A 19,726-nucleotide genomic window follows, 5' to 3' on the forward strand; every position below is an offset into this window, starting at 1 on the left:
ATCTTTTCATTGCAAAGTGCTATTTTGTTTTATTTTGAGTACCTCAGGAGATTTAAAGAAACTGCAGATGATTTTTTTTTTTAATGGATGGTTTACACTGTTATATGTGGTAATTTTCACTGGTTGGAATAGTCACTGGCATTGATATGAGGATGCCCTTCACTCACTGCTCAAGAGGGCACTCACCTTCACATCCTTCTGATAAAATGGGATTTTTTTTAGCCATAACAGTTAAATTGAAAGTCAGAAGTTAACAAATGGATGTGTTCAGAGAAATGGTAGAGATGGTAAAGGTGAGTGCTCTGGATGATTATTCAAAAATTCCTATGACCAATAAAACAGGCACAGAAAATGTAATTTCTTCTTGCTATTAGAAGTCTCTTTTGAAATTAATGGGAAAACAAAACAGTGGGAAGGGTGGAATCCTTGATCCTTCAGCTGGGCTCACTTCTGCCGGGGGTAGGGTAGGTCAGCAGTGGGAGAGTGTCTGGAGCAGCAGATAAGGCCTGATGAGTCAGGACAGATCAGCTGGCAGATTCCAGAGGGGCTGATAGGAGGGGAGGGAGCAAACAGCTCAGCAGCAGCTTCTGAACAGGGGCTGAGCGCCCTTGGCCTCAGTCAGGGCAGCTGGAAAAACCTTGTCCTGGGAAATTGTAGGAGTTTTGGGAGAAATAAACCCTGTAAAATGCCAGGGGGTAACATGGAGGTTATGAAATGGAACAGCTTTTCAAGGAAAGCCTGGGATCGAGGTGTTGCTTTTTACTGTAATCAGTAAATGTGCACAAGACTGACAGTTCCTGGGGTCTAAAAGTGTACAGTGAAAGTTGCCAGGGGATTATTTTTTATGAGTTAATTATCAGTACTCATACAAAGGAATGATCTGGTCCTGCATGGCTGTTTCTTGATGAAATTAACACAACACAACATGTAGATGGTAGATTTAATAAAAGTTTGGCATCAGCAAACTTTCATATTCAGTGGACCTGTTTGTTTCTAAGTTTGCAGGTGAAACTCTCCTGTTAGTTCTCGTGGTTTATATCCCAAAGGTGACATTTTTGGTAGTAAAATAAAGACTTTATTATTCTTACCTGTCTGGCTTCTGACAAGTAGGATATTAATTTTTTGCTGTCTTCATGTCATAGCAGCATTACCACTCAGACTTTCTTGAATTGTGTCAATAACTGTAAACAGTGAAAATTACTTAAAATAGTCTTTTTATTATGAACAAAATCCTTAGTGCTTTTTTGCCAGTAAAGCTGCACCTACTCTTTCACTCAGTATTTAGCAAAATTGTTTTTTATTTGCTCTGATATACTTGTGCAGAAACAGATGTTTAAATCTCTTGTAGATGCATTAATTGAGATTAAACATAATTTCTTTCAAGCTTGATAAATTGGAGTGAGATCTGTAAGTAACTCTAAATATTATTTGTATTTTAACAGTGAAAGCAAGTTGAATACTTTGGTACAGAAACTCCATGACTTCTTGGCTCACTCATCAGAAGAATCTGAGGACGCAAACTCTCCTCCAGCATTATCTAAAAACAAAAGTATAGGTAAAGGGATGTTTTATGTTTATTTTCAATGTATATGTGATTCTAAAGTCAAATAACTTGATGCTGTTGTTTCACTCTATCACAATTCACTGGGGTACTTACACAAAGCCTTAATGTGATTTAAGTGGTGATATCTGGATAAATACACAGTAGGCCTTTGATACAATATTTATTTCAATTTGAATCTTTCTAAAGATGAAAAAAATCTGATCTTCTGGCAATTTCCCTCCTATGAAACATGAGATAGCAAACACACACGTATTTGCTGTGCTAGGAGTTCCTTGTTCAGCGTTCCTGAATTTATAAATGCGGTGTCTCAGTTTTTCTGCTGTAGTAAAGCTTTTGCAGTCCTTGTAGGTGTGGAAGAAGTTCTGGAGATTATGCTTTCATAGTAATTTGAAAAAGATTTCTACATACATGCTGGAAACATTTGGAAAGAAAATAATACTTTTAAAAAACCTAGAGTCCTCTTCTAGGTCAGAATTGGTATTGGAAATTTTTACTTCTAAGTTACACATAGGTAACAAAGTTTAAACACTTTGACAGTGATTAAAAGTGAAATTATTTCATGTCAGTACTGAATAAAATCTGTTTCCAAATTTAACTGGTTAAATTTGTTTCTTACTTTAAATTGGACTGGATACAGGTGCAAAACCTTTCAATCTCTACTGTTTAATGAGCTAAAAGTTGTGTTGATGTGGTGGAGTGCAGGAGAGTGAGAGTGTACTGGCTGTATTACAGAATTTATTTTCGAACTCCTGTTATCTTAAGTAATATCTTCCATGGGTTTTGTGGCATGTAGTTTTTATCTTTTAATGTTTTGTTTAGAGAGAGAGTCTGTTGCCTGTGGCACTCACTTCCTCAACACCAGCATCAAACGGAACTGTTACATAGGAAAAAGAAACTACTCATGATGCTTCAGCTGAATAGTAAAATAAACTGTGCTGTAGATGCATCTCAAAGTGAAATTTTGCTGAGGAGCACACTGGGAAAAAGAAATCTTCTCCCTTTATCCTCTGTAGTTAAAAATTAGCATTTGGTTCCTTGCTGTAAAACACAGATTGTCTGTGAAATGGATACATTTGCAAATTCATAGCAGACATATTTTAATGTTGGGTTTGAGATCTAAAAGAACATATTAAAGTTGAAGAGTCAGAATTAAACACTTAAATACTAGGAAATGCCAGAATTAATTGTGCAAATTTCCTTCCCCTCCTAATGTTCTGTGCATAATGAAAGTGTCTTTAGCAACTGTACTTACTTTTTTTTTAATCCACAGGATGCTTATTACAAGCAGAAGTTATGGGTGTGACTGGGGCCAAATCAGATTTATTTAGTAATGGATCTTGTTTTGTTGCAGCATTTGGAGGATATATGAACTATTGGGTAGAGTGTTGTGAGGAGGGAGATGATGATGAAGGTGGTTAAGTGTGGCCCAGGAGGGTGGGGTGTTAGAAATCAGTAGAGTATTAGCTGAAACTACTTCATACCCTAAACTTAGGTCCCTGCCACACACAGAGGTCAGTTAAAATAGGAAGCAGTACTTGCTTTCTAGCCTTAATAATGTTCCTTTATCCCCTCTGCACTGGAACTGGATATCTCCCTCCTCTCCAATGCATGGCTGCCAGCAGAAGAGTCATGGAGAGCTCAGGAGAGCCAGACTGCCTGCTCTTGCTCCAAGAGTGCAGCTCGTTCCCTGGAGCAGCAATCCCAGGGGAAGCCCTGCTCTCTGGGAGCCCTGGAGTGGCTGGGGCAGGAGCAGCCGGGTCAGCACTGAGTTGGGAGGGGATGGCTGCAGCACGTGGGGTCATTTGGTGGGTATGACGTGCACACAGCCCGGGCACACGGAGAAACTGGCACTGGAGCACGTTCAGCTGCTTTGGGAATAGCACATGTGCATCAGGCTGCCAGTCTGAGTGCAGAGTATGCACACCCTGGGGCTGCCAGAGTACGGGAAGCTCTGCCAAGCTCTCCAAGATGGTATTTTCCATGGGTTTATCACTTGGGCAAAATTGGTCAAGAACAGAAGGTGGGCACTATCCAAGCTCCAGAAGAAATGTCACTCTCCTTCCAAATCTCAGGTTCCTCCCTCACAATAGGGGAATGCCTGTAATATTCTAGAGAAGAAATTTCAGGTATTTGAAAAGGCCAAAAGCATTGTTTGCTTCCATTTTTTATTTCCCCCTTCACACGTGGAAATGGCTGGATGATTTTCCCTGAAATTTACTCAAACAATTCAGCAGAGGTCAAATATCCAGCATTGAATTCTGTGAGTGATTCAGTTTTTTCAAAGTATAGAAGAAAATGGTTTGGTTTTCCCCAAAACTGAAGTTTAAGGATAAAGAAGTTGCAGTCCTAGTAGTTTTCTGTTAAAATCACAAATAATCCTGACAAGTATCCAATAATTATACTGCCTACTCAGTAGCATCTGTAAAATCCCTGTTCCTAAGCTTTTGGAGCAACTTCATACAAGAATCATTCAATCACTGAACTCCAAACTTTCCTTTCCATTTCCAGGACTGGTGGATTGGAGCAGGTGCCAATAGGTTGCAGGTCTTTAGGCTTTGTTTTCCACGGTTCCCAAGACTGAGAAAGAGGAATTCTCAGTCAGATCTTGGATCAAATGAGATTTTCGTCTGTGGTTCCATGATCCCAGATTTAATACTTTGTTTCTTATGTCAAGATGTGTAAGAGAAAATACTTGTAGTAACTTAGATATCAGCAAAAATGCACTAATGATAGTATTTCTGCATGCAGTTGCACTGCCAGTGCTTCAGTATTTCTTCACCAACAGAGGAAGGCTCCCAGGGACTGAACTGAAAGGGATTTCTGAATTATTTCTGTAACATTTATGCCATACAATGGAATGTCTTTTTTGTTGTGCAGCAGTTTGTCTCTGAAAGTCACAGTTATCTCTAACCAGGCTGGTGAAACACAAACAATGCTGTGATGTGCAGTGTGAAGAACTTTTGATGTTCCTTGCATTTCAGTGGACTCCTTTAATTTCTCTCCATAGGTAAAAGTAGAGAACCTAAAGGAAGTCCAGCTTCAATGGAGAACAGTAGGGATGAGGTAGGAATAAAAATGCTTTTGAATTCTGTTTGGATGTCTAGTGCACGGCAGCTGAGTTCAGTCTGTTGCTTTTACAATAAATAATATTGTGAGAAGCACCCGTTAATGTCATCACCCTTCACCCTGTTACTCAGATAACAGCAGGTACTTAGCTGTTCTTTTAGGCAAATATGCTCCCTTTTTAAAAAAAGTAAAAATGGACATACTGGATCTGTGTTAAACAAGAGCAGAAATTTTTCATGTGGTATTTCTTACTTCTGTCTGTTCTCCTGTTGGAAACATTCTGGTGGACAGTATCTTAACATTGTAGAGAAAACACAAGTGCCAGTGTCCTGCCTTGGTTTGCCTTTACTGCTGTAAATTCAGGTATTTTAAACTGCCCAGACCTAGTTGTGATCTGAGTGCAAAAACGGCTGAAAAAATCAGTTTTGCTCTGAAGGCAGCCAGTGCTTTCTGGCACATGAGCCACATAACAAGAGTCTGTTCTGCTGGCAATTCCTGGGTGCAGGCTGCTGCTGCTCCTGAGTGCCAGAACCCTCTGGAATGGTGTGTTGGAAAAGGGGATGGTTTCCTCACATAGCATGAAGAGCATTCACAGGCCTGTGTAAGCTGCTGACTTCTGATCTGAAACTCCACAGATCCAGTTTAACTGTACTGGTGCCACTGTTGAAATTGCCACTTGTAGTTACTGCTTTTCCTGCTGCACTTCTTAAAGTATTTTTTTAGAAGCGCCCTGGTGACTTCTGAGTTGTGTTCTAATTAATGCAAGAAACTGTTTTTTGACAGGTTCCTTGGATATAAATGTGTTGACTTTTACTTTTTTTTTTCTTGTTTTTAGGGAAGTAGTTCTTCAGAAAGAACCAAATCCTTAGGATTATCCCGTTCCAAAAGGTTGGTTTGGAAAATAAAACAATAAATTACTTTTTGGGTATGGGAAGCTGTAGAAAAGTGCGTGCACTGTGTCAAATATTTTTGGTCCATACCAGTTATAAATCCATGAAATCAGCAGAGTGCTGGTAAAGCAAATGCCTCATAGTACACTTAAAATTCAAATGATTTCTCAGGGTGAAAGGATAAGATGCTAAAGCTTCATTATTATTAACAAAGACAAAATTATCCCATATCTTCAGGACAAAGGAGTTTATACAAGAGTTCCTTCAGTCTTGCTATTTATGCGTGTAGGATTCTTCCAAACCTGTATCTTGGGTCATGCACAGAAAAAGAGGCTTTATTTGCTTTATTATTGGGAGAGTGCAGCATCGGACTGTGCTGTTGAGTTGTCCTGTGTAGAAACTGCCATTTGCTGTATGCCTGCTTAATCCTTTTCCCCCTCTTTGATCTAAAAAGTATGGAGTGAATTGTTTACCAGCTGCTTGAACCTACAGAAGACAAATCATTTGTGTCCCAAGTAAGAGCAGACTTGCTCCAGTCAAAGTCCTCCTCATCTGCTCTCAGCTGATGGTCACTAAAATTCTGTCCTCTGTGATTTTTGTTAAATCCCAGTGAACTGTGCAGGGAGTTGAGCTTTCCACAGCTGCCTTAGTACTGCTCTTTAAAAGTCTGTATCTCTTTTCACTCTCCTTTTAATCCAAGTTGCTTTATTTTATCATGTCTGCTGGAATTAATATTCTTCAGTCTTCCTTTTATGTTTGTCTTGATGCCATATTTGAGAGTGTGGTTTTAAATTTGGCTTTAGTTTCTCCCTCATCTTTTGAATCCAGTGTCCTGCTGAACTCTTTTCATTCATATACTTTTTTAGTCCCGTTTTTTGCTTCCTGTCTTATCACTAAAGGGATTTTCACTCATCCATTTATCATATTGTGCCTTGTACTGACAAAACCAGTATCCTGCAGTAGTTCATGCATTGCCTTCAGACTACTGAAAAATGTGCTCCATATTCTGTATTATTTTCTCCCCATTCTCACATAGTAAATTGGTTCATTTTCATGGATTCAGTTCTGAATTGTGTTTGTGTGGAATTCTGTCAGCTGATCCTTTTGTTCAACAGCTTTTTCATTTCTTTCTGCATTTCCTTCGTTTCCTTGCAAGCATCTCTTCTGCCAAGATGCTTTTTGTAATTTGCTAATATCTGTGTTCTCTTTGTGCTGCCTGTTAAACCTGGAAGGATGTATAAAATTCATGAGCAGACATTCACTTGTGTTTCTTTTAGCCTTCTTTCCTGGAACTGTAACTTTCTTAAAAACACATCAAACCTTGGTTTTGCAACAAGAGTATTTTATTAGTATATATTTTTATTTCACGTGGGAGGGGAGAATTCCTATTCCAAACCAGAAAATTAACCTACAATTTATGTATTGTAGTAACTTGGAGCATCCCACTTCATAATGTCTTCAATTAATTTAAAAAGAACTTAGTTTTTCACAGTTAATATGGTGCTTCGCAGGCAAAGCTTGCCTGAATTGCCGTATGTACTATTTGTCAGACCATGGGGTTTTTTTTCTGTCTATGCAGGAAACCTACAGTTGTAACAAAATATGTTGGGTCAGATGATGAACAAATCGTAGATGAAACTGTAAATGAAGATATTTCAAATGAGAACTCAGAAAATGATGTAGATATGCAAAGCTTGCCTAAAGGTAGGTCATGTCTTTTTTTCTTTTGTTTCTGAATTCAGCAAATTAGCCAAGATTATGATGCAGCATAAATAATTCACTAGAATGCACATGTATTAGTAAAATGCCTCTTGAAGGTCCTGTTGGTTTTCTGTCCACACAAAAAGAGGAACCTGAGCACCTTCAGTTTGGAACGCAGCATATTTTAATCCACGGGTGCCCAAGGATGTGCTGGTGGCTTAATTTCCAATGCCTGCTGACATCTGTATAAAACCATCACAAAAGAGGGGAAATTATTTATTCTGTTGTTTTGCAGGAGTCTCAAGCTCTGACACCTGGAGGTCTTATTTTACTGTTCTGTCTTTGAGGTTATTAGCAATTAGATCAACAAAGGCAAAACTAACTCTGGGAGGAGAATGCCATTATTGGATGTATTTTTAAGCACCTTTTAGAAACAGTTAACACTGTAGGCCTACATCCCTCTGCTCTTAGCTGCAGTGTGAGTTGGATTAATCTCCATTTCTTACCTATGAAAGTTACAGGAAAAATTGCTGCTGTTTACTGCATGAGTAGCAGTATTTAGAGCAGTCACTCTAAAATAATTTTTTCAGAACATTAGATTATTTTCAGTGTCCTCACAACAAAACTGGGCTCTTAAATAGGAAAGATATGCTTTTTCCTTCACATAATTTTGATAAGTACTTTGTTTAAATGAAAATGTCAGTTTTGAATGTTGTTAAAGACAAAACCGGTTTTATTCCATTGCTTTTTTGTTTATTTCACGCTGAAATAAATCAAGTTATTTCAGTTTCAGGGAAACTGAATAGAAGGGGGCAAAGAGAGAAAAGCATAGCTACTCTAAGGGTTTTGAGGGATTTAAGTGATGTCCTTTATTGGTAGCAAGTTCCTGTCCTACACCCCCCCAGCAGTGTGACAGTCCTGTCCTGCACGTGCCACAGCAGGGCAGAGAGAGCAGGATTTGCTCCTCAGCCCATTCAGTCCTTGGCTTCTGTCCTACAGCTGCAACACAGGTGTAGTTTGAAATGTGTGGTGTTGTTTTTGGTTTTTTTGGGTTTTTTTCTGTGAACATCTGTGCATTCAAAACTTTGTTGAGTTTTAGTCAACAGATTGCACTTTTTTTTTTTGGTGTTGGCTTTATTAATCAGAACTTTTGCACTTCACTTGGATGTGTAATGGTTTCCAATTTCTAAATAAAATTATTCTAGGTACAGTGGTTGTACAGCCTGAGCCAGTGCTGAATGAAGACAAAGATGATTTTAAAGGGCCTGAATTTAGAAGCAGAAATACCGTTAAAATGAAACCTGAAGCTCCCAAAAAGCGTGGAGGTAAATACAATTTAAAACATCTATTGAAACGGGTTTAAATTGTTGCTTACGACCACATTTGGTACATCTAAAAATTGTCCATATTTCTGATAAATTATCCTAAAAATACCTCCACTCTTCTGGCTTTTTGTTCATTGAGGATTTTAGCTGATAGAAATTAGCCTCCATTGCTGCCCCTGCAATGCAGCAGTGAAAGCTAAGATTAGTTCCCATTAAACTCCTTATTTTCAGTAGGTATAGGATGCTTCATTAGGTGCAGTTGCTTGGTTGCAATCAGGTGTTACAGGTATTCCTTTATTAAGGAATTATATTGGAGCACCATTGATACAGGAACGTTCACTGACTCACCAAGAAAGCAACCATGTTTGAGCAGGGACGTGTATAGGCAGATTATCCATCAGTGAGCTAAGAAAAAATCCTAAACCCTCAAACATTATAAAGACTTTTTTGTTTTGCTTTTAAATTGTGGGAAATTCCCGACCAGTGGGCCCTTGTAAGGATTACCTTTGAAAAGATGCTGTGCCAGCTGGTTTGCCATAGCTGCTGCTAAAACTTAGAAGTTAGGTAGATTATAATACTAACAGAAATTAATTTCTCTCTTCTCTTTTTTTTCCCTCAAAAGTAAAGGAGAGGAGGGAGGATTATGTATAATGTAGCCAATAAGAAGGCAGATCTTTTTGTTAACTCTACTGGCAATATCTTAGCTCACACATGTCCAGCAGTACCCAGGGTATTCATACAAACAGCTCTTGCACACGCTGTTCATGCTTCCCATTGTATCATTTGAGATCCTTGCTCTCTTCTAAAGCAATTTTTTGAGTGCTATTTCCCCATCTGTTGAAGGGGAGTGAAATGTGACTGTGTGGAAATGTGCTTGTGCATACACCTGGGCTCGTGTGGTGTCAGTGACATTTTGAGCATTGATGTTTCCTCCAAATTATGAACTTTGGAAGTTGGTTCTGTTTTATCCACGCAAGATGTCCTGTTCATATAAAAATGCTCTTTCCATTTGTGCTTATAACAATTCTACATATGGTCCAACAGGACTCTTCAGGGGTACAGTGTTAAAAAGATAAGACACTTGTGCTTGAGCTTTGTGGCCTGTGTCTGCACCCCCAGGACAGTTTGTATGACCTGCCCTTCCAGCTTTTTTAATCTCCATCCCTAGGGAATTTGCAGGCTTTCCTTTGTGTATCTGGACTGGTTACTCATGTACTGTGCCTGACATATATATATATATATTTAAAACATTTGCATTTCTAGTAGGAATTACATGTCCTGTGAGTATTAGAAATAGTGGTAGAAGCAGAACTCTTGCCTTTCTAGCAACCAAATGCTCTTATCTAAGACTGTAAGAGGCACTGTGTCATTATTTTCAAGTTTTGTGTCTGCAGCATGGTTATGGTTGTATTTTTGCTGATAAATTCAGTTAATGTTTTTAACTAAGTAGTTTCTCAGTATTAATGAATTAGTAGTAGTTTATTTCTTTGAATCATCATCATTTGTAGTAGTAACATGGTTTACAAAGGTTTGCCTCATAAATTCTCTCTTTTCCTGGTGCCAGCTTGGAGGTTGGAGGAAGGAGGCCGTAGTGCTTCCCCTTGGTTATGGGAAAGAGGGAAGTGGCTCAGGACTTGGCAGGGAATATCATGTTCTCCCTGGGTTGGCTGGGACCCTCAGTGATTCCTGCAGGAGTTTAAGGACTGTGATGTGTGCCAGGGTTGGATTCTGTGCTGCAGAATGTGGGATTCTTTCCCAAGGAGTGTGATGTGATGGGTGTGTTCATCCACGGTCACAGCAGCATTTGAAACTGGTGTTTGAGCTGGTTTGGAGCTCGTGAGAGGGACTTGCAGGTCCACAGACCCTGCAGGATGTGCAGTCAGGAATGGCTAGAGGGTGCAAACATATCCTGTATTCCGAATTTCACTGAATTAGGAGGGTGGATCAGCTGTTTCACTGCCCCCTGAGCCATCTGAGGCTGTGCTTCAGCAGCAGATTGCTGGGAGCCTGAACTGTGTCCTTCAGTTCCTTAACATGGTGGTGTTGGTGCTTGGTTCTAATTCTAGGGTAATGATTAGTTAATTAAAAATAGAAAAAATACAGAGTCTGTACTCAGATTGTAATCATTAAATTAAACTGTATTGACTTAATCACTGAACATGACAGCAAAGGACAAGTTGCAGTTAAGTGATCTCTTACCAAACCTGTATCTGCTTGATCACAAATTGGGTTTTTGGAAGTATAGAGGTTTCACAAATGATTTTCCTTTTTCTGCTGTTGAAAACAAAAATATTTCAGAGTATTAATTAGTCAGTTTAAGAGCCTGGCGTGGAGTGAGCCTGCCAGGCCCAAGTTCGCCCCTTCTGAGCTGAACTGGGGGGTTGGCATTAAAAAAAAAAGCTTTCTTGACCAAATGTAGCAGAGTGGTGCACACACCATGGGAGCAGTCAGCAACATGGGGAGAACATGTGGATCATAGCAAAATTGTAGTTTCAGAAAAACCCAAAAACTGCTATCCTGAAGAGAACAAAATGTGAGGAAAGATTTTTCAGGCACTGTTACAAGGATTGCTTGCATTTTCTGTAAGAGTTTTTCATGCTTTTCTTTGAGAAACTAAAATTGTGTGTGAAAGAAATGTCATAATACAAACATGAACTGCAATGATATTTGTTGAAAAGAGATTAAATGGGGAATGTCATCCAGAATATCAGAGCTGCTCTGAAAGAATTTTAGTGATGATTCTTACTTAAGTGTGTTTCCAGGAGGTGACCAGTTAACTCAAATTAAACCTCTGAAAGGGAAAGAATTGTATCTTCACCCTGAGTGAAGCATAGAAATCAGGGGTAAAAACAGTCCTAAAATAGCAAATGGTTACAGAAAGATTTCTCTGGTGCTGGGTGCAGAAATAAAGGCATGTGAGAAACCTGACAGTCCAGAGTATTGTAAGAAAATGCAATAGGTACATACAGATTTCTTAAATAAGAATGAAAACAATTGATGTGTGGTTTGTAATCCTTTCCGTAGAAGAAGGACTCCATGGAATTGTAAGTTGTACAGCTTGTGGGCAGCAGGTGAACCATTTTCAAAAGGATTCAATCTATAGACACCCTACACTGAAAGTGCTTATATGTAAGGTATGTGGCAAACAGTTCTGTTTGGTTTTGTTTCAGAATGTCATATTAGTTGATTTGGGTGGGATTTTGTGGGAGTAATTCTTGTTCATTAGTCAATAAAGTTTTCAGTCATTAGCTGTTACAATTAAGGAAACTATAATGAGGAAAAAAAAGGCAAATATACTTACAAATTTATATTCCTTTTTTCTTATATCCTGTGTTTCTTTGTTATTTATTTCTACAGCTTTATGGGTATAATCTTAGTGAATTTTTAATGTTAAATGATCTGTCTGAAATTTCTGCCTACTCATAATGTATTTTAAGAACAGATTCAAGTCTGCATCTCCTGCTAAAGCATTCCATGTAAAACAGCATTGAAATAAGGAGCAGAAAAGCAGCTTCAAAGCCATCTCTGTTTCTGCCAGCTCCTAGACTGTTCTAATTTATGGCAGCTTTGCAGTGCTGGTCTAATCCATAACCTTAAGCCCAGTATCTGAGTTTTCAGCTGTGTGGCTTCCTGCTGGCTCCACAGAGGCCCTGAGTTGGCTGCAGTGGGAAGAGGTGGGACAGGGCAGGAAGGAAATGTCCCTGCCTCCTGCTGTGGAGACCTGTGGTAATTTTTGGAGAGCTGCAGAGATCTCTCTTGCATATTCCTATGGTTGTGGAGATTTCTGTATTTATAAAGATATTGCTAAAGATAGAGATACAGTTCTGTGTTATAAAGTAGATGTAGCATTTCCCTGCTCTTCTCTCCTTCTCCCTCTTCCTAGCTTCTCTTTAGTGTTCCATACTCAGCTAACAAACTGTCTCAGCCATGCCCATCTAGTCTGGTGTGCTGGCTCTTCTCTGCTTTCGGGCTTGTTTCTTTTACAAAAATCAGCTCACACGGTGACCCTTTCCCCATCTCCATTGGAGTGCCAGCTCCTGTTCCTGGCTTTGCACAGCCTCAGCACGTGGCTGTAGCTGCCCTGGTTCCTGCAGTGCACATCAGTGACCTGGGTCATTTTTGTATCCTGGTCAGGGTGTTGGGTTCAGTAGCAGCTCTTGACTGGGAGCTCTGCTACATGAACTATATCAAGGGTTGTTTCCCTTGATTTTCTTTGTTTTTACTGAATTGAACATGGCCTTAATGTGAGAGGAAGGAATGGAAGCCCCTGGTCTCCATACTCCAGCTCTTTCATTATTTCTGTGCCTAGTTCTGCCCTTACTTTTCTCCTGCTTAGGTAAAACAGTCCCAGACCTGAGAAGCTGTTTTCCTTTGACTCTGAATATTCCATCAAGTGTCTAAACATCAGATTTTACTGGGGTTTTATGTTGATTTTTGGTTGTTTGGATAGTTCAGTTGAACAGATGTGCAAGTCTGCTCCAGATAATGGGGCATCATCATTTTAAATTCAGGTGATGAAGCCTCTTCTGGATTCTGAATTGTATTAATGCCTGTTCAGAGTAGAGCTACAAGCCTGGGAGAACCTTCTTCACTAACAGCTGGGAAAAAAATAACACCAAACCTACAGAATTTGGTGTAAACAATTCAGCGACTGAAGCTATCAATAATTCTGGTTGAATAATATGTATTTTTTTTCTTAGCATTACCACATTTTCAATGAAAATGTTTATTTTGCACCTGGAAATGGAATTCTTGGATGTTAACATCATGATTAATGCTGAAGACATTTTTGTCTATAGCCTTATGGCATCACATGCTAACATAAGGAGCATCCAGCTGAAAATTGTAATTTTTGTAGGATTAACGTGTCAGGGAGGATGTGGTGTTGATTTACCTAGGAAATGGATGGAAAAAAATGTTCAGACTGGAAAGAAGTATTCAGCTGATGTTCTAAGATCCACAGATATGCAGCCATCAAACAAAAGCCTGTTTAATTTTCAAACAGACCTTGAGCCATCTAAATAAGTCATGGTTTGGGACGTGTTCTATCCATGGAAGATGTTTTTTAGGTTAAAACAAATGTAAAAGGCTTAGAATGCTGAGGGCCTTGCCTTGCAACTGCTGCTTGTAATGCATGCTGAAATCTAATGAATTGCTGAAGCCCAGTTGAGATTTAATAAAGAATTTCTTGTTCTCTCTCTTTCTTTCCAGACTTGCTACAAGTATTACATGAGTGATGACATTAGTCGTGACTCGGATGGGATGGATGAACAGTGTAGGTAAGTGTACAAAAACTGCAGAGTGTACAAAAACTGAAGTAACACCCACAGCTCTGCTGGTGTCTGGATCCTTTTTCTTGCAATCGTGATGTTATTGACAAAGACAAGTACATAAGAGCTGAATGAACAATTATTTGTCACCAAGAAATACTCAGCCCCAGGGTGTTTCTGACTGATTGTTGTTTTAGTAATGAACAGGCAGACATTTTATAAAGAAATCTAATAACAAACACTTGTAAGATACCACATTTTTAATTAAATAGCATGCCACCTTCTGAACACCTTAAAGGTGGGGATAGAATCTGGCATTCTAAACCTTGTGAGCCTCAGAAACTCAGTTCTCCAGATACATCTCCCACTTTTGAAATGCTAAAGCACTTCCTTGTCCTTATGTCAAATACCTAAATGTGTAATTCAGTCAAAATTGTGCAGTCTCTGGTTTCTGTGAGCTTATTGTCCACCACTTTCCAGTCTTCGTGTGCTCCTGCAGTAGTAATGTATGAGTTAAGGCTAGAAAGGCTTAAGCTTATTAATTTTGCTGTAAAAGAAATCACAAATTTTCATAAGAAACAGGGAAAATAAGATTTAATTAATTTTTTCTCTTCTTTAAAGAATTAAATCAGTGCTGAAATTGTGTTTGAAAATTACTGACCATTTCAGCTTTGTGAAGTGTTAATGTAATACGTGAATTTTCTGACTTGGCAATTCTCAATTGAGCTTTTCAGGCGCGCTTTCAATAACGGTTCCAAGTAATGGATATCTGTTCATCACTTGAACTTTTAAATATGTGAACTTAGGAATGTATCATCTTGTTGATGTGGAGACAAGACTCTTACCATTCTCAATGTCGTTGCAGGTGGTGTGCTGAAGGTGGAAATTTGATTTGCTGTGACTTTTGCCATAACGCCTTCTGTAAAAAGTGCATTTTGCGCAACCTGGGCCGAAAGGAGCTCTCGACTATCCTGGATGAAAATAACCAGTGGCACTGCTATATTTGCCATCCAGAGCCTTTGTTGGACTTGGTCACTGCGTGTGACAGTGTCTTTGAAAATTTAGAACAGTTACTTCAACAAAACAAAAAAAAGATGAAAGTTGAAAATGAAAAAAGTAAAATATATGACCACACGGTCAAGTTTTCTCCAAAGAGAAATAATGCAAATTGTAATGGGGAAGAAAAAAAATTAGATAATTCATATTCAGGTTCGCTAACATATTCGTATAAAGCACTAATGGTGCCAAAAGACTTGCTTAAGAAAACAAAAAAACTGGTTGAAACTACAACAAATCTGAATTCTAGCTTTGTAAGCTTTTTGAAAAACGCTGCAGAAAATGTAGAAATAAGCCCAACAGTGCAACTGTGCCAGCTGAAAGCTTTTAAATCTGTGCTGAGTGACATGAAAAAAGCTCATCTGTCACTAGAAGAAGGCCTGAACCTGGAGATTCAAGCATTGAATGTTAAAATCAAAGATAAAAATACCAAAGAGAAAAAAACTGAGGTTAGATCAGAAAAAAATGAGGTGAAAAAAGATGAAGGAAAGGAACATGTGGCATTAAAAGAGGATGACGCTGTACAGACACAGAAAAAAGTTGTGTCGGAGCGGCCTGACAGTGAGCCCATGGATCAAAGTGTTCCCTCAGTGGAACAGACATATAACAAGGCAGCTCCTGGGGAAGAGAAAAAGTCTGGCAGAAATGAAGAACCACAGTATGAGCCCAACAGTACAGAGGCTTTAGACATGGATATTGTGTCCATCCCCTCGTCTGTTCCTGAAGATATTTTTGAGACTCTGGAATCTGCTATGGAGATTCAGATGCCATCAGATGAGCAGGACAGTGGAAACACAGCAGCAGATCATGAGACTCTAAATCCAAATACAAAATTGACCACTCCTGTGAAAGATACCAAAGGTGGTACCAAGTTAAAATCATCAGCGAAAGGAACAAAAGAATTGATTGTCAAATTGACTCCTGTTTCCCTTTCAGAGTCTACAGTTAAAGCTGAAGATCAAGACAGCAGTGTAGAAAAGGACAGTAAAGATGTTGATGCATCTAAAGACGTTGATGCATCTCAACCTAGAGCAGCAAACTGTGATTCTGTAAAACAAAACCATAATGTTGGCAGCGAGCCCTCCACGGAGAACGAGGCTGTGCCCGTGGAGGACGCGGATCTCCGGAGGTCGCCGCGCGTCAAGACCACCCCGCTGAGGCGCCCCACGGACATCAGCCCCCTGACATCCAACTCAGAGGAGGACAGCAATGACACGAGCAATGAAAAACGGAAGAGAAAATCATCCAAGCAGCCAAGGAGGAAAAACGATAAAAGAAATTCTTCTGACAGCACTGCTGATGGTCCTAGTCCTAACAAACTTTCCAAATCCAAAAAGCCATATGACTTAGATCACAGCTCAGACTCTGATGAGATGCCAGCTGTCCTTAAAGAGGCAGGGATGATGAGTCGCAGTTCCTCAGACAGTGAAAGCAACAGCGAAGTGCCAGCAAATAATCAGAAGACTTCAGATTTTCAAAAGAGTCAATCAGTAAAGGATGAAAACGGGAAACGAAAAAGGAAAAGTTCCAGTTCCGGTTCAGATTTAGATGCTAAAAGAGGCAAATCAGCTAAAAACGCTGCTGCTGCTAAAAAGAAACGACAAAACTACTCAGATTCTTCAAACTATGATTCTGAGTTGGAAAAAGAGATAAAAATGTTGAGTAAAATTGAGGCTGCAAAAAAATCGAAGAAAACATACTCCCAAAAAGATGATAGTTATGATTCATCTGAAGAAGAGCAGAGGAAAAAAGTAAGCAGTAAGAGAAAGGTAAATCTGAAGAAGAAGAGAGGTAAATCTTCTGAAGATGATGATGCTGAGAAGTCTTCCCCAGAGAAGGAAATTAATCACTCTTCTAAAGATAAAAAAACGGGTAAGAGGTCAGCTGCTAAGGAGAAGATAAACAGAGACTCAAAAGAAAAATCTGCAAAGGGAAAACACGATGAGTCTTCTGATGTTGAGAAGTCTTCGCTGGAGAAAGAGGAGAGTCCTGAAGTTAAGAAAAAGAAGGATTTGAAAAAGAAAAAGGCACAGGATGATTCTTCTTCTGAGAGTACTGAGAAATCGGCAAAGAAAGAGCACAAGTTGGAGTCTTCCAAAGACAGACTCAAGAACAAAAAAGGATCAGAAAGCAAAGCAAAGCAATCTGAAAAACTGAAAAAGAAAGGTTTGAAGAAAGAACAAGGTGATTCCTCTTCTGATCTTGATAAGTCATGTCCAGAGAAAGGAAGTAGCAATTCTTCTGAAAACGACAAAATTAAAAAGGAACCCGTGTTTACAGAAAAGAGGAATTTGAGAGAGAGAGTAGCTAAAAGAGTGCACATTGATTTATCCTCTGATACTGAGAAATCTCCCCAAAAAGAGGAGAGTTCTTCTGATGATGCCGTGCGGCGTAAAAAACGAACTGAAACGAAAGAAAAGAAAAAAATAAGCCACAAAAAGAAAATTTCCAAGAAAGAACAGAACGACTCATCCTCTTCTGATGAGGAGTCTTATGAAGACACTAAGAAAAAGATTAAAAGAGGATCAGTAAAAGAAAGTAAAAAGAGCAACTTAAAAAAGAAGGTGGCAAAAAAGAAGGTAGTTGTCACTTCCTCTTCCTCGTCTGATAAGGAAGAAAATGATGATCAGAATTCCACAGGCGATGGAAGCAGCGACGAGCAGAAGATCAGGCCGGTGACCGAAAGCTTGATGCTGTCTGCTGATGCAGGATTTTGTCAGTCATCAGGTGTGCAAAAGATGTTCATGTACACATATTAAAATATAAACAGGAATTTTGTAAGGTTTGGGTGACATTTAATAATGTAGAAGCAAAAAACGCTCACCAGTAGGGAATCGTGCATTTAAATGTTTGCAGCCTGTCGGGTTTTCTGATACAGATTTGGAAGCACATGTTGTAAAGTTCCCTTCCAGCCAAACTATCCTGTGGCTGTAAGATTCCATGATTTCAGTTTGTGCAGCTTGTACCTTGAGGAAAAAAAAGATATCACTGTAAATGGAGGTGCTTTGGGAACCCCAGGCAGTATTTGCAGCAGGTACTGCCTTGAAGTCCAGCTTTCCAAAGCCTGGCCCTTACCTCACCTGCCCTGGGACTGTTCAGCAGAAGCTGATTTGAAGGAGTAGATAATGTGGTGAACTCAAATTTATCACCTCCTGTTCTGTGCACTGGAGGTGACTCTGGAGATGTGTGGCATTGTAATATACATTTCAAAATCAAGCAGATGATTTTTGTGCCTCACAAGAGCCATGTAGGCTTAGAACAGCTACTTAGAAATCTGTCATTGCTTATTTTCATATGTTGCGTCTCTGTGCAGATAATACTAGGACTTGTAGAGCTTTTCCTTGACTGCTGCCTTAGCAGTGTTTTCCCCAGTGATGTCACTGGCAGGAGAAATTGCAGATAATTCATGGTTTGCATAGTAATGAACTGGCTCTTTGCGTGTGGTTGCTGCCGCAGCCATTAAACTCTCCTATAGACAGACAATTGATGGCACTCAGTGACAGTGTTCAGCATCACTGAACCATCAGAGAAAAATGCCTTAGAAATGGAATTGCTCATGTGCAGTTCATGGACTTGGTATTGAAACGGCCCAAGAGGAAGAAGTTGGTTTTAATATATCAGCAGGTGTCTGAGGCAGTGGGACCTGTTGTTTCATTTGCAGGTCACAAGTGGAAAGATTGGGTCATTATTGGAGAGATGGATAGCAGGGTGCAAATGAACAAGTCTGTGGTGTGGGATGATTGACAGTAGAGTTAGACTGAGAGAGAAGTGGGTTGGTTTAGACTGGAGACAGAATGCTAAAAATGGGGTGTCTGAATTTCTGTCTGCAAATCAGCTCATGGGCAGTTTTAGGGGAGGCTGAGCTGGATGTGTGCCCAAAGGATGAGAGGCAGTGGATACAGCATTTAGCAAGGAAAACTGATACAGACACTCAAAGAAGTGTTCTTAAACTGAGCATGGTCAAAGCTTGAAACTGGTTGCCTTGCTGAGCTTTGGAATCCCTGTCCTTGGAAATGCTTAAAACTTCACTGGCCAAGACCCTGAAATAACTGACCTGACTTTGGAGTTAGCTTTGCTTTGATGGTGGATTTGGAGTAGAGCATGTCCAGATGTCTCTTTCAGCCTTAGTTATCATTTGCTTCTATGAAATTCTGCCCATGTTAGAGTATTTTCAGAGGAGAAGAATGTGCCCTTTCTCTGCAGTCTGCTTTTGGTTTAATAGGTGAATTAATAAAGGAGTCTGTTCTGGGTCTGAATAAGCTGTGTAGATTGATCATTAAATGAGACTTAGGATCTGGTTTAACCAACAGGATGCTTTTATTTATCCGAATGAGGGACTTCCTGTGATCACCTTGGAGTGTGCCTCTCGCAGCCTAGTTTTAGTCCAGTCCTCCAGTCCCCACAGATAGAAAATAAACAGAAATTATGGATGAGGGAACCTCAGCTTGTTAGGATTGTGAGGTTTCTTTCCCTAAGCTTAATTTTACTACCTAGCAGATTTGTCTGATGTGCATGCAAGAAAAAAAGAGAGAAAAGCAAGGAGGCAGGCCTGGGAATGTGCTAGAAACAATCCAAATTCCTCAGTCCAGCCAGGAGAGTGCAGAGGAGCTTAAGGGCAGGCTTCACACTGTGCTGTTCCTTCTCTGTCAGGTGTCCCACGCTGTTGGTTTCTATGTCCTTTGTATATGGGACAGTGCCATGTAGTGCAGCTGAGTTTGGATATTTGCAGTAAGGATAGCATGTGGAATTCTCAAAATACAACTCTTTACACACACTCATGGTCTGAAAGCAAAAATAGGAAGGATTAATGTTCTCCAGTACTTCCTCATGGCAGCCCATGGGCTTGGGAAGCAG

General features: G+C 39.6%; 1 protein-coding gene across 1 annotated transcript in view; it reads left to right on the forward strand.

Moving 5' to 3' along the window:
* The first annotated feature begins 1,419 nt into the window (after positions 1-1,419).
* ATRX (ATRX chromatin remodeler) overlaps positions 1,420-19,726 on the forward strand; it is a 55,547-nt gene continuing 37,240 nt past the window's right edge. The window contains exons 1-8 of the mRNA XM_042040200.1: positions 1,420-1,555; positions 4,572-4,627; positions 5,466-5,518; positions 7,100-7,224; positions 8,427-8,546; positions 11,571-11,680; positions 13,758-13,825; positions 14,682-17,599. Of these exons, the coding sequence (XP_041896134.1) occupies positions 4,607-4,627; positions 5,466-5,518; positions 7,100-7,224; positions 8,427-8,546; positions 11,571-11,680; positions 13,758-13,825; positions 14,682-17,599 (3,415 nt within the window). The 5' untranslated portion in view covers positions 1,420-1,555; positions 4,572-4,606. The remainder of the gene's footprint in view (positions 1,556-4,571; positions 4,628-5,465; positions 5,519-7,099; positions 7,225-8,426; positions 8,547-11,570; positions 11,681-13,757; positions 13,826-14,681; positions 17,600-19,726) is intronic.

This window comes from Corvus kubaryi, unplaced genomic scaffold, assembly GCF_017639235.1.
Source record: "Corvus kubaryi isolate FWS band 111438036 unplaced genomic scaffold, C.kubaryi_AGA036_p1.0 37395, whole genome shotgun sequence".
Taxonomy (NCBI): Eukaryota; Metazoa; Chordata; class Aves; order Passeriformes; family Corvidae; genus Corvus; species Corvus kubaryi.